The sequence below is a fragment of the Echeneis naucrates genome, chromosome 20 (genome assembly GCF_900963305.1).
Source record: "Echeneis naucrates chromosome 20, fEcheNa1.1, whole genome shotgun sequence".
Taxonomy (NCBI): domain Eukaryota; kingdom Metazoa; phylum Chordata; class Actinopteri; order Carangiformes; family Echeneidae; genus Echeneis; species Echeneis naucrates.
Genome location: NC_042530.1, coordinates 8158424 through 8172815, shown reverse-complemented (window position 1 = coordinate 8172815; position 14392 = coordinate 8158424). Strand labels below are relative to the sequence as shown.

Here is a 14392-nt window from a genome sequence, read left to right as displayed (position 1 = left end):
CAATGGGTGCACATATGTTTAAATTACAAAAACTGATTGATATAATTTGTCACACTATAAAAAGAATACAACAAGTTGAGAAAAGCCTATGTTTTAACAATAAAGTGCTAATTGTGGTGTAATTTGAGGCACCTAGTGCCAAACAGCCTCTTCTTCTTCTTTCAGGTTTATGGCGGCAGCAGCAGCTTACTTGCTGCGTTGCCTTTAAGGAAATCAGGGGAAATGACAACCAGGTTGCGGCCCAGTTTAACCCCTGATTTTCAGTACAGGTCGCACAAAGTCAGTGTGACATGTGAAACGTGAAAATGGATGGACTGTACCACTAAAGCACCACTTGGTGGTGCCATTTAGTTTCAGAAGCTCACACACGTCTGGCCAACAATTTAGAAAATAATCCATATTTGGGGGGGAAAAAAAAAAAAAAAAACCTGTCTTCGCTACAGCGTCAACAATTCACTAACGTCAGTGTTGAATCAGCACATCACAAAAACACACCAGTGTGCGCGTATTGATATTGAAACATTGTGGGATTGCATTATTTTGATATGCTGTAACCAGTTAACTATATAACCACACATATACAGACTCTCTCCTGACCTGTGCATAAATCCTACAGTGGGTTGTGGCATGTGATGTGACAGCTTTATGTTCACACAGCCATACCAAGCAGGTAAGAGGCATGTTAGGGCAGAACTTACTGACCCTGAGAGCTTTTCTGCACAGAAATTTCACACCAAGGACAACTACAGTGCTGCATCCTGCTCTGCAAAGTTGGAGGGTGTCAGCAAGGAGAGGAGAGAAAATGATTAAACAGAAAAAACAAAGAACCTCTAACCTAAACTCTTTTTTAGGGACTACAGGATTTTACCCCGATTGGACAGATTGCAAAACACACAGACTGTGATCAAGAAATATTAAATATTATAACTCATCAGGATCTTACCAAGAGTTCGGAGCAAGACAAACTGCATCCCAAGAGCAAAGGGCCTCTCTTGCTCATCAACAGACCTGAAGAAAAAGACAACACACAAAAGATGTGAGGAAAAGTAAGTAAGTGTAGACAGAACGAACAGACAGCCCTCAAGGAGGCAAGCCACCAGCACAGGAACACAGCGGCGTCTTACCTGAGTGTGACGATGATGGCGGAGGGCTGGGCGCAGGCCGTGATCAGAGTGACAATGAATAGAAAGACGAGGAAGGGGATGAGCGTGTTGCAGGTGCGGTCGCATTTCCCCGACACAGCGTACCCGTTCTCGTTCAGGTAGGTCTTCACGATGACCAGCTGGAGCTGGTTGACCTGGCCGCCGGAGGACGGAGTGATGACCTGCCGGCTCTGTACGCATCCACAGTCGGTGTAGTTTCTCATCTGTAGTCAAGATAACACGAGTAAACAAAACCATACACTTGACTTATTCCATTAGTAATGCCACCAACACTGCACACATGCACACAGACACACTCAGGCAGATTGGGATGCACCAGCTATGTGTTATATTCAGTGATCTGGACAAAGAATTTACACATTTTCTTTCCAGGTGTTGTTACAAATTCCTGCCCAACATTGTTGTGTAGTCTGACACTTCCTTTTCTTTCAGAGCAGAGGGAAGAGAATGTAAAGGGAACTGGTCTTGGTGTTTCTGTGATGCTTTGGGTGAATAATAGTTCAGCATAGTTCTCTGAAAACATTTCCATCATTCATATTTTTTTTTATTGTATTTGATGCTTTAATGGCGTTATCTAATTATTTATTTGACAGGAAAGGAAAAGCAGCTTTGAGTGGAGTGAAGTAGATGAATGTGTGTGTGAGGGCTCACCCCGGTGCTGTCGTTGCCCACAGTGCTGCATCCAGCCAGACAGGGGTTGAAATAGGTGATGCCGTCAGAGCCGCAGACCGGAGCGTACTCATGAATCCTGCAGCCACAATTCACGTTGCAACTGCCTGTCAGGTTCCTGTGGGTCATCGTCAGGGTCGGCCTGCAGACACGGAGTAACGTTCATTCATTTCCAGGACTCCACTTTAGTCCTGGAATCATCTAAACTTCAGGTCCTTTATATTCATTTACATTAAAAGGACTCTTGCTAATTTAGAAGTATTGTTTTTCATCACATTTTGTAATTGGATCGTTGTTTTTTTTTTTTTTTGTTTGTCTCAAACACACTTTAGAACTATATTTTCATATTAATGTTATATCAGCAACCAGCAGCAGGGGATTTTCAGCCATTCAGCATTTGGGAATTTTTAAATATTAAAATTTCTTTTATCTTTTCATCTTGAGGCAGCACCCCACCTTTTCATTAAAAACAACAGCCAATGTGTGTCACTATATGACTAAATTTCTTCTAAAACTCCTTCTAAGAGGATTAAACGGGGGGGTGTCTCCCCATTTCCCTTCCCTGTATGGTGTCACTCCATAAAATTATGTTTGGACCCAGTTAAGTTCTCCGCTGTTGGCTTTAGTTCCCATCTGCTGCATTTAATCCTTTTCATTATCTTTGATCCGTCTCCACCACCGCTCTGTGTGACGAGGGACGGTAGAGACAGAGACACCTCCGGGTGCTCAACAGTCAGCGTGGGAACACGGGCTCCTAGTAAAACAGGACTCTAAGCTTTGCCTACACCAGGAGCAGTGAAGCGAGTCCTGGGTTTTCTCTGGGAAGCTCCACTCTGAGCCCTGTGGAACAGCCGGGACAGACCCTAACACACCCAAATAATAATCTGTTCTACTTGATGATATACTCATTCTTACAATATAGAAAAACGGTCAGTTGAACTGACTTTTCTGTCAGCTCTTAAAATCAGTGAAGCACCATTTTTCACTGGATCGTAAAGTAATACTCGTCCTCCTTTTTTATTTTAGGGAAGGACATTTGGACTTGTCCTGACATAACATTGTCACATTCCAGTGACTGTGTGCGTCTCACTGCACAGCTTGTTCTTTTTTAGACTAAAGCTCAGCCCTCATTGAAACATCCAGATGTTGTTTCACTATGTGCAGGCTGCGCTGCATAAAAACAAGGAGCCAGGAGTGTTAGAGGATTAATGTGCTTTAGCACTCCAGACACTGAACACTGGCAGCATAACAGGGAAACACATCTCTCAGCTGTGAAGGTTTATCAAGCACAAAGGTCTCATTTTGTGATAGAAGAAACAAAAATGTGTTGTGCGACGACTACGCAGTGGCTTTTTGAACTTAGTGCTGTTAAGGTTCGGTGTCCACCATGTCTTTTAGTCTTCAAACTGTCCCAGCCTGTCAGCCACGTCTAGACTACAGGCAGCGTGCAGAGAGGTGACACAAAGGGTGGGCTTGGGCTGAACATTCCTCATGTGGGTGCTAGCAGCGACCGGTGACCAGTGCTGTTCATAATGAGGAGCCCCGCAGGTTCACACGGTCCTGCTCACCCCTGTATGAATGCTGGCTTACACAAAGTCTGCGGTTATTAATGGGTCAGCTATGGGACTTTAAAGGGCGCACTGGTTATTTGGCAAATAATCGCTTTTATTAACGTTGCTATGCGAAAAGCAAATTTCACAGCAGTTTAGCAGTTTCACCCTTAAGTGTTTCGTGAGCCTTTGAGATGATGATGATGGTGGCGTGGACATATAGCCTGGATAAGATACATCATCATCATCATCATCATCATCAGGTATTTCACTGAACTTTTTAGTTTCATTTAGTTCCCAGCACAGAATAAAATTAGAGGGCTGGGTAGGGCATTATTATTATTATTACACTACTGAGCAAGTTTGTAATTTTTTTTTATTTATTTTTTTTGCATCTACCAAGGTCACCAAGTGGATGGTGCGAGTGTATTCATAACCGTGTGTCCGCTCCATATTTCCATCAACAGAGCTGACACATCGGATGCCCATTTGCTAACTGCGCAGCTTGGCTGCTGATGTGGTGTCAAGAAGCAGCAGCTTCAGAAATAGAGGTGGCAGAGTGATTCACCGGAGCCGTGAGAGCAGATGCCAGTGTTGCTAATTAATCATTCGCACCCCAGCTCAAGAGCTACAACACATAAGGATAACAGGAGCGTTGACAGCATCCCTGATCCACGCCCTCCTCCACGGTGTGCACGTGTTTGTGTTTCAAATAAGTTCAAATGAAGATCAGGGACCTCTTTTTCACATTAACAGAAAATACCTGGCTCTGAAATACCTCATGCTAAACATGATCATGTTTATCATGTTGATAAACAAAAGATGGCCGTCCGTTGGCTTCTGTCCCAAAACGATACAATGAGAAATCTCTTCACATTTACCATTTTGCAGTAGCTGTGTGGTCTTTGACGGTGTTCGGATCGGAATGAGCCAGGGATGGTCTGACGGTTAGTACATTTCTCCTTACCCGGTGGTGTAGGGGATGTTGATGCCTCCCAGATTGATGCTCTCACAGCCGACTATGAAGAGTGTGGAGAAGCAGAGCAGAGACACCCCGCTGCAGATCATGGCCAGCTTGGCTGACTCTCTGGCCCCAAGCTTCAGCTTCTTGATGATGTAGCCCCCCAACACAATGCCCACCCCGGCACTGGGGACAATAATTACACCTGTGAGAGAGATCAGAGAAGAGAAGAGAGGGTGATTCAGAGGCTGCAAACACCACAGAAATAGAAGAGCAAAAACAAATACTAACACTGAATTAACACAGCAACCATCTGATCTTAAATTATTTTATTTGCATAGTTGCAGAGGTCTTATGTGGACATGTGACAGATTGTATGATGTCTGGTTGTTGGACGTGTTGCTCAAAAAAGATCCACAATCTAAGAATAATCTAAGGAACAGGACCAGAATAGGCTGTATGGCTGGGCTACGCTGGGGGGGCTAATAGTGAGTCATTTCCGGCTATGGCAGCACAGGGCACATGCTCTCAGTCCACTGGAGCCGCTCTAATTGACAGCATGAAGGAAGGCAAGGCTGGCTGCTGGCAGGATGGACCGGGTGGTAAGTGTCATCATACAGGAGTTAGGACCCAGGGAGGCTGCACATGGCAGCCCCGGGTCCAGCCTCATGTACTTAGAGCCCGGAAACAAGCAAGACGGGGTCAGCCAGTGGGGGCGGGCGGCGGGTCATCAAAGACGAAGTGATGCAAGTGCACAGAAATGTCATCTGGCTCTGGCCTGTTTTCATGAATGTGCGTTTGTATGCAACACAGATCAAGAAAAAGGAGAAAAAGTGCGAGACACAGTCCCTTTGAATCCATCAGTGAGAGAGAGGCATCAGACAGCTGTAGCACATTATCCTTTAAGTGCATGTTTCTGTGCTAAAACCATGTGTTTTCTGCACACAGCCAGAGCAGAATCATATCTCACACTTATCTTAACTACAACACTCTAATGGTTTCTACATTTTATTTGGATTAATAGCCATGCTGGCATTATTCCAATGCGCTCTTTAATACTTATCTGATAAGTGAGAGCCTGTCTGTGTTAATCTATTACGGAGATCCTGCAGAAAATTATCATCATGGCAAACTTCTGTAGGGCTTACAGTTCTCAACTTCTTATTACAAGCTCGTGCAGCAGAGACAGAGAAAAAGACAGAGCAGTAACTGCAGCAGCTGATAGTGTGTGATATGTTACAACGCTTTCTAATAGGCACGTAGCAATGGCAGCTCTTTAACCAGGAATAATACAGACAGGAGATATCTGTCCTGTATTTGGACACTTGTGGTGCTATATTGCTCTGTTGTTTCTGTTGTCCACTCTTTAGCTATGTGCTTTTCTTTTTATACTCTTCTGTAGACTTTAACCACCAAGTTCTTCTGTTTATTGATGTTTGTCACAAAGATAAAATTCATCCCATCCTGTGTAATTTGAAACTTTTTCTGCTTGATACATAATATTTTATGCCATATTTAGCAAATAACATCAGCTAGCATTCGGCCCAAAAGGTAGCAGACCAGAGGCACGACGTGAACCTTTTTTGTGAGATGGTTAACACGGGTTTGAAGCCTGGCCCCGGGGCCTTTGTGTGGAGTTTACATATTCTCCCTGTGCGGGCTCCCTCCAGATACTGCAGCTTCTTCCCACAGTCCAGACAGATATTTCAGTGAATTGGTGACTCTAGCTTGACCGTAGGCCTGAGTGTGGCCATGAATGGTCATTTGTTCGTCTATTCTGGCCACTTGGCCGCACAGACACGCGGAAGACACAGGGCTCTCAGGTGAAACAGCATTCCCTCATCTTTTAGATCCATTTAGCCTTCCAAGAAAGCCTTCAGAGGGGGCTTTGGGGCTAATAACCATCCACTATGCTCAGCTGCTGATTAAATGACTGGACCGAGAGAGTACAGTTACAACTGAAAAACTAAAACAAGACTAAAAAAGCAAAAGTGTTGACTGACGTCACTAACTCCTTTTATAAGACAACACAGCAATCATTTAGCTGAATCCCACATATCTAATGCTATATGTTAGAAAAGGGAAATGTCTGAAAGCTAAAAAGAATTAAATTCAAGAAAATGGCATCGGCCGCAAACCTTAGCAGTCACCAACCGCACTGGCGTCGATGAGAACATGAAAACACAATTAATCTTTTGCACTTTCACATTTCATCTCCCAGTCGGTGTTTAAAAAACACTCTGACAATCATCAGGGAAATGTCACATTTGGTCAGTCCATCTGGAGGCACTGTGTGCTCCTCAACAGGAGCACCGTCCTCTCGTCCAACCGTCATCACATCCCAGAAGCTTGGCATCATTTGAGTCACCGTGGCAACGGCAGCACCCGTTTGCCTTTACCCTTGTATCCTGGCAACAGGCAGATGAGATGAGGCCATGGTATTGCGTATGTGGGGGTGTGTGTATGTATGTGTGTCTAGAAACTGCCATACGTTAGGCAGTACAATGCTTACACACAGACACATACACACACTTTTGCTTTCAAAGTCACAGTTGAGTTTTCAGTCACTCCTTGCCGTTATAATCCTGATACCAGATTAGTAAGTATTAGCACCAGTGGCTCAGACGTGACTAAAGGATTAGATTGGTTCTTTGTACACCCTACATATGTGCCACACAAATTAAAGCCTGAGCAGCGTGTGTGTGCGTGCGCCTGCATGTGACCACATCATGATGAACCTGTTGCTTGCAGTCGACAGAGACTTGTGTCTCACACTGGAAGCTTATCACCGCATCAAAGTCTGCACGACTCTGACTCACATCGTTGCCCTCAAAGTGTGATTCACTGACCACACGTGGAAAGGTGAGAGCGAATGTGAGCTTAAACTGGTGCAGACTGATGGTGAATGAAACATTTTTCATCCTATTATAGATCAGGTCACATTGAATAAACAAAGAAAGCAATAAATACTTTAAGACACACCACATTTCCATGCTTTCTATTTTAGAACACTTTCAGTTGGACTGACTCATGAGCTCAGAGGGCAGTCTAATTGATCTGACATTTCAGACCTTCTCAGAGACACTCCATTTAACTCATGGAGCTCATCCAGACATCATTTCCTCCTTCCTTCCTGATTTTCACATCACATGTCTGAGTTTGATGGGAATAGGAAAAGCTTAGAAAGGAGGACGATCCAGTTCTCTCTCTCTCACCAGCCAACCAACTTTTGTTGTTGCATAATTATTTGATAAATCAATTAGTCTCTTGACAGACAATAATAACAGTATTAGGAGTCACCAACGATTCTGATGATGGCTAGATCGTTTATCAGATATTCTCAAAATGCCAAACACTCCACAGACTTATTACATTATTCCATTTTGTTTTATTGTAAATTGAATGTTATTGGTCCATTGGACAGTTTGAGGACTTTGAGGACATCACATTTGTCTCCTGGCAACTAAAATGTTTATTTTATTCTTTTTATCAGTTTTTCTATTTTTTAAAATTGGAAAAAAAAAAGAAAGTGCAGCGATAGTACCATACTTAAAGACAAGAAAAGGGGGCTTACCGGTGTATATGCTGGCGTTGGAGGCAGGGATACCAAACTGTGACTCAATAAATTTGGGAATGAAAGTGATGAAGGCGGTGACAATGGCACACTCTGCCGTGTAGGACAGACTGACAAACAGGAAGGTCATGTTGCTGAGGATCCTCAGTGCTGCCTTGGGGAGATCTGGGGAGAGATACCAGACAAGATAGATCTCATCATTGCTGTGGCGCTGTAATTAACACACATTCAGTCTCTTAATTTGGCTCTCACTCACTCCCACACAAACTATGTGGAGTCATTACCAGAAAACTGTAATTAAGAAGAGGCAAGAAAACTGCATCTGTTACCCAAATAAACCTTACCAAATAATAACTTCGGGTAATAACAGAGTGCAGTTAACACCATTTTTAAATGTCTCTGAAACGCACACCTACACATTCAAACATGCACTTAATCATGCCTCATTACATCAGGATCCTTGGAACAAGTATCCTTGTTTCACGCATGACTGCAGAAACAGACAAAACAAAAACACAAATGCTGCATGATTGTTATGATAAACACTTTCAGGTTATTAATACACAAATGTAAAATGTACTTTTTTTTTAAAATAATATCTGTTTTCCTGTTTTTGTCACATGAAATCCTATCAAGCTATATGAGCATTGCAAAACGCTATCAGTAACTCGCTGTATGAGCCCTGTGGATCATGTGTCCCTCCGCTGGGAGCTCAGAACAAACCAAGCTCTGCAAATCTCGCCTGAATGCCGTCATCCTTGCTTCATCATGGCAAGGGCAGCCATGCCCTTTATGTCTGCCTGAGGACAGCGGCCATATGATAATGCCATAACGCAGAATGCCCTCTCATCCTGTCACTCAATAGGCACGTGACCACACTAAGTACATTACTGTTACCAGGCAGAACCAAACCGTTTCATCTTTCTCTTCTCCGCCGTCTGTGTGAGCAATTCATCCCCAAGACCTGCATGGAGCCATCTCTCAGAGGAAAAAGGGGATTCTCGCAGCCAGCCAATACCCAAGATGATGTCAGCTAAAGGTATTATATGGCCAATTTTGTTCCAGGTTAAATAAAATTTGTATAAAAGTGAGTCAAAAGTGCTTAAAAACAACTGATTGTGTTGTCAATTTACTGCACCTGATATGTCAGAATCAATAACAACATCCACCGTGTCTATAAACCAACGACATCTCATTGTGCTCTGGGTTTTGCATACAGGATGTTACCTGATAAAATGTTCTCTTGGATTGTGTAACTGCTTTAGCCCAATATATACACATACACACACATACACAACCTGGAGATCTGCCAACACAGTTAGTACAGCTGCTGCAGTAATAATACTGTTTGTGGTGTGTTACCTGCAAAATAACAATCACAATGCCTGTTGTTGTCAAGGCACTTTTAAGGCAATTATAGTCATCTTGATATTTTATGGGTCTTATCCCACACACGAGAAAAGTTTTCCTCCGCTGTCCTTCAATATTGTCAAAATCACCGATACATACAATCTGTTCCATCGTAAACATTCTGCGGCGTAAGATTTCAGCAGCCGTGTGACAGAATGGGGATCGTTGCAATCCGCAGAAACCTCAGACACAAGACACAGCTTTTCTGCACAAGGAGGAAGAACTTCAAGTACTTTGAAAATCCTGATTGCTGATTACTATAGTACATCCTGAGGAAGAGCCAGGGTGAGCTGCAGGGACACCTTCTGCTAACAAGCCTGGAGTTGCAGCCAAGTGCAGTTAGAGTGGATGTCCACTTTATTCTTTTCCACTTATACATACAACTATGAGCCAGAAAAAAAGAAAGGAATGAGACTGAAATATTCACTGCCTGAAATGAATTTAAATAAAAGGCAACTGTTAAAAAGATTCTTTCAGTTTAGACAGAGATGTTTCAGTGTGAAGAGAGAGTGAGAAAGAAATGGGTTGAATGAATGAATGAAAGATTTTGTTGTTTTCTTTAATTGTGGAGCTTTAAGTCAAAAGGCCAAGAAAGTGCTTCCCTTCTGAAGTAATTATCAAACATTCGAGGAGGTGAGCTCAAATTTCTTTATTACAATGAGTTGAGGTTGGCGTTGACCACCTTGGACTTAGCCATCCAGAATGAAAACTGATGGAGGACGGCAGTCAAAAGAAATGAACCCTTGAAAGTAAAATCTCTAAATCATGAAAACGTTACTCTTCGAAGCATCCGTATTCCCCATCTGCTGCCTTCCTTTCTCACTCTTTTTGCCTTTTCATATAAGAAAAAAAGAGAAGACCATTCGTGTGGGGGAGAGCTCATCTATCTGAGCACAGCTGGTTTGTCTAAATTTGTACTGTTGGTGTGCTGAATGTTTAAAGCCCTTGACTGGGGGCAGTTCTACTACTTACAGTCATAAGGTCATCATGGGAGTTTCTAACAAGCTCATGCCACAAAGAAGGAACTAAAGAAAAGACAGGAAGCATGTGAGGTGGATCATGATCAGTTTTTACTGGGGAGGCAGCCTAACTGGGTGACACCCTGCCTTGACTCAGGGATAACCATCGCAGCACTAATTCAACTAATCTTGCTGTAGATGGGGGAATATTAGTGTCTGTCAGTGTTATCCCAGATCAAAAGGTAGGAACAGAATAGTGATGCTAATTATTTCATTCCTGGGGCGCGGCACTATAATCTGATCTGGAAGGTTGGGGGGAACAGATGGCAAGGTCCTGTTGACATTTACAGCAGCTGCTCCTTAATCAGACCACTGGCCCGCAGTGAGAAATGTATTGGATAGCTGGGTCATATTGTTTGAACTATCTGCTTCTTAAAACCTGTCGTTTAGTTGAAACAGGTGATATAGTATCTGTACTTGGCTTCTGTCTTAACTGGACTAAATGCATCTACTGAGTGAAACTGAGAAATAAACTGCATCTGATACAGATAGAATTGCTGCCTCCCTCCTCCAAGACGTCCTGAGCTGTCTGTGTCAGTTTCTTCCCATTTTCTTACTCCAACTTTGGTTAAAAAATAAAGAAATAAAAAGGAGCCACCTTTTCAGTCTGGCTTTTAATTGAAGTGTTGTATCAGTTTATTATACATACGTATATTTTAAGCTGTTTCTCACCATTATTTTATTCTATGATTATTTTCTGCACTGTTTTCTTTTTAATGTCACACTTTATCTTTTACTGGATATTTACTTTTGTATTCCTTCAACTTGTATTGCTTGTTTTACTCGCCTTTTATTTATTTTTTTTATCATTGTTATTTATTTCCATCTTTTTGCATCATCATCATCATCTTTTGCACTGAAGAAACACCAAAGAAAATAGGATTACAGATAGTGTTGAGTCAGTTTCGAATATTGTTCTGCTGTTTTTACATCTATGTGGAAGTTGGAGTCTATCTGATAATACTTATTAATAATAATAAAATAAATACTTATTGGTTGAATCTAAAAAAATTACTAAAGCTCAAGTCAAATTTTATTTTTTAAGAAACTTCTAGTCCTCAACATATCACAAATATGAACATGAATGCAAGATAATAAGATAGTGATAGTGTGAGGCTGCAAGTTTTAATTCATGTGAGATAAACTTAACTGAAATGCAAATTCTAGAAATAACTGCTTTCACACAGCAGCTGACCAAGGTCTTGAGCATTCAATAATCAGAAGTGTTTCCTCTGACCGATAATTTTGTAAAAATATTCAGGGTTAGCATTTTTCAGTGCTTGCTTGCATTTTGAAGGACAAAAAAAAAAATCATGCTAGATGAAAACAATCTCTTTCAGTACAGCATATCTTTCACAGGAAGTGCTGAATATGTTCTATAAACAGGTGCTCCTCAATAGAAAGACGCACACAGCAGAAAAATACATTACAGATCCAAACACTAAAGTGCTCAAGTCTGCAAAAGTGTCCATAGTTTGCACAACAAACCAAAACGTCCTGCTGGGACAAGCCAAACAGCGGGAGCGATAGCAGAATGCAGTCCTTGTTATATTATTCTCTATCGAAACAGAGTCCTGCATGAACTGCTAAACACAAAGCATTTAGTTAGGAATAAATATCCACACAAATAGAATCCATCACAGTGTTATCTCATCCGTGATGGAAACTGAAAGCAAACATGTCTGCTCCTATTTAGTTATGCTGCTGTCTGTCTACTCCTGCGTGTGGAAACGTGACTGACCTCCCCTGAGAGCGCATTTGAAAGAGACGGGGAGAGAGAGAGACAGATAGAGTCTGAGACAGGAGACAGACAAGAGGAAACCTCAGGATTCAGCGTATCTGCACAGGAAAGATATTTAAAAATGAGAGAACTCTTAATTTTCCTGATTCTGTATTTACTCTACATGACCGGGGGGTGTCAAAAATTTGCTGGCCATGTGAGACATTCAGCCAGTAAAGAGAGCTCACTGTGTAGTGACACTGCCCATGTTTACTGTGAATGACTTGTTTCGTCAGGCAATTCAGCAGACAACCTCTTCCATTATCAGTCAATAACACCTTTAAAGGATCTCAGTGGAGGTTCCACCATCAAATAACATAATCAATCAGATTATGGCCCATTTGTACATGAATGGCGCCTTTATGTTGCGTATTTATAACACCTAGAAGTCATGAGATAGAAAAGGTTAACAGTGGACTCTTCCTCACCTTTGATGTCCTTTCCAAAGCCCATTGAGGAAGAGACGTTCTGGCCTTTGCTGCTGGACTTCTCCTTCATCACGTCATCATCGCTGGACACATCACCTGGCGAACCAATCTTTTTCTTCTTCCTCTTTTTGTGGCGGGGAGGCAACTTTTTGGGAAAGGCAAACATGGGAAAGATGACCAGCAGCATGGCTACGGCACACAAGAGAAAACCACTCCACCTGAAAGGAAGAAAGCACATACAGTTTGTCAAGGAAAAGTGAAAAGGCAGTCATACAGATGTGTGTGTGTATATTTACCAGTTGCCAACAAAGCGAGGGTCACTCTGGTCGATGTTCACTACAGTTTTAGGGTCGACGTAGAAGCCGATGAGGACACCACCCAGCAGGTAGCCAGCAGCAGGTCCCAGGGCTCCCATCACATACATGATGGCTGGAAAAAAAAAAAGAGACCCATCAGTCAGAAACTTCAATTAAAAACCAGCAAGCTTTTATACTTTCCTGATTAATGCGCTCGGTGACCTTCTAGTACCGCTGTTCACATCCCCCAGTGCATTGTCCACCAATTCAGAGGCCCTGCGCTCGGATCAGTGGGAACTGTCCAGCTGCCCTGAGGTCATTTCTCACATCGTTTGAAGAGCCTCTAATAACCAACTTGAAAGTGCCAAAGGTCTTGCACTGACCTCGGGGGAAGCCTGGAGCACTCCCACACCAGCTAACCTTAGAGTGAGCAGGGGAAACATTAACTCAAAAGTACTCTGGGACCGAGACCGAGGTGACCCAATCACACGCCATCACTGTGCCACAGGAAGGGAAAAGAATAATTAAAGTTGGATAACCTTTTAGTTGGACAAGTGGAAAAACCTCCTGCAGACATCAACTGCAGACAAGAGTCAAAGCCATTTGCCAGCCGTAATCAGGGGGCAAACTTTCTGTAATTACAGCTGGAACACTGGCTGTGAGGTTGTGTGTGCATGAATGAATGAATGTGTGTGACAGACAGGAGTGGCTTGCTATTCATGGTGCTTTAGTAGGTATGCATGCGCATTAAACTGTTTCTGAGAATGACTAAACTCTCACCCACGAATGCAAGTGGTTTTATTTTAATTTTCACAAAATAGCTCTTGTTCCTTTCATGTCTCTCGAGTGTTACTTTCAGGGATGCTGGCACTAAGTTTCAGTGACTGTGTTGTGTGCACACACATATGCACATTGTGTTTGTGCTGGTGTTTGTGACTGTGTTTAACAGTCGAGGCAGCAGGTGCTGAAGCCAGACCAACACTGAAATGTCTAATCTCTCTCCCAAGATCAGAGGAATCCCTCCTCCCTGCCAGATTACATAATAAATGTGCACACACACACAATTAATAAAGTTTATTTTTCTCTGAATGGAAGCTCAAAAGCCATTTCATCTCAGTCTTCTTCACCAACTGTTTCAACTGCCACGCCAACATTTGTATGTAACATGATTGCATCCCGGCGGATCGCATCTCTTACTGCACTCATGGTCTCATCCCACACACAACACAAAGCTCAAACATCCATGATCAATCCTATCGCACAGTTCTAACAGTATCCTAGAGCCCATATCCGTATCTGGTATTAATTCAATCATGAATTTATTGAACAAAGCTATTTGGAAAAAAGAAATGGAGAGAAAGAGATTGCTTTAAGAACAAAAGGCTGTTGTGCAAATCCTCTTATCAGCCCATTTCAGACACACGTACACACACACACACACACACACACACACACACACGAACAAAAAACATTAATGCGCACACACAGTATTTCCATGTGTGGAAAAGATAGGAGACATGCAAAGCACATACAGCTGTGGAA

General features: G+C 42.5%; 1 protein-coding gene across 2 annotated transcripts in view; it reads right to left on the bottom strand.

Moving 5' to 3' along the window:
- The window catches only part of slco5a1 (solute carrier organic anion transporter family member 5A1), a 35367-nt gene that overhangs the window by 4963 nt on the left and 16012 nt on the right, over window positions 1-14392 (bottom strand). For both annotated transcript variants that reach the window (XM_029528608.1, XM_029528609.1), the window contains exons 3-9: window positions 12851-12983; window positions 12555-12772; window positions 7918-8082; window positions 4350-4548; window positions 1815-1974; window positions 1125-1366; window positions 944-1008 (exon numbers count right to left, since the gene is read on the bottom strand). In XM_029528608.1, coding sequence (XP_029384468.1) covers window positions 944-1008; window positions 1125-1366; window positions 1815-1974; window positions 4350-4548; window positions 7918-8082; window positions 12555-12772; window positions 12851-12983 — 1182 coding nt within the window. The remainder of the gene's footprint in view (window positions 1-943; window positions 1009-1124; window positions 1367-1814; window positions 1975-4349; window positions 4549-7917; window positions 8083-12554; window positions 12773-12850; window positions 12984-14392) is intronic.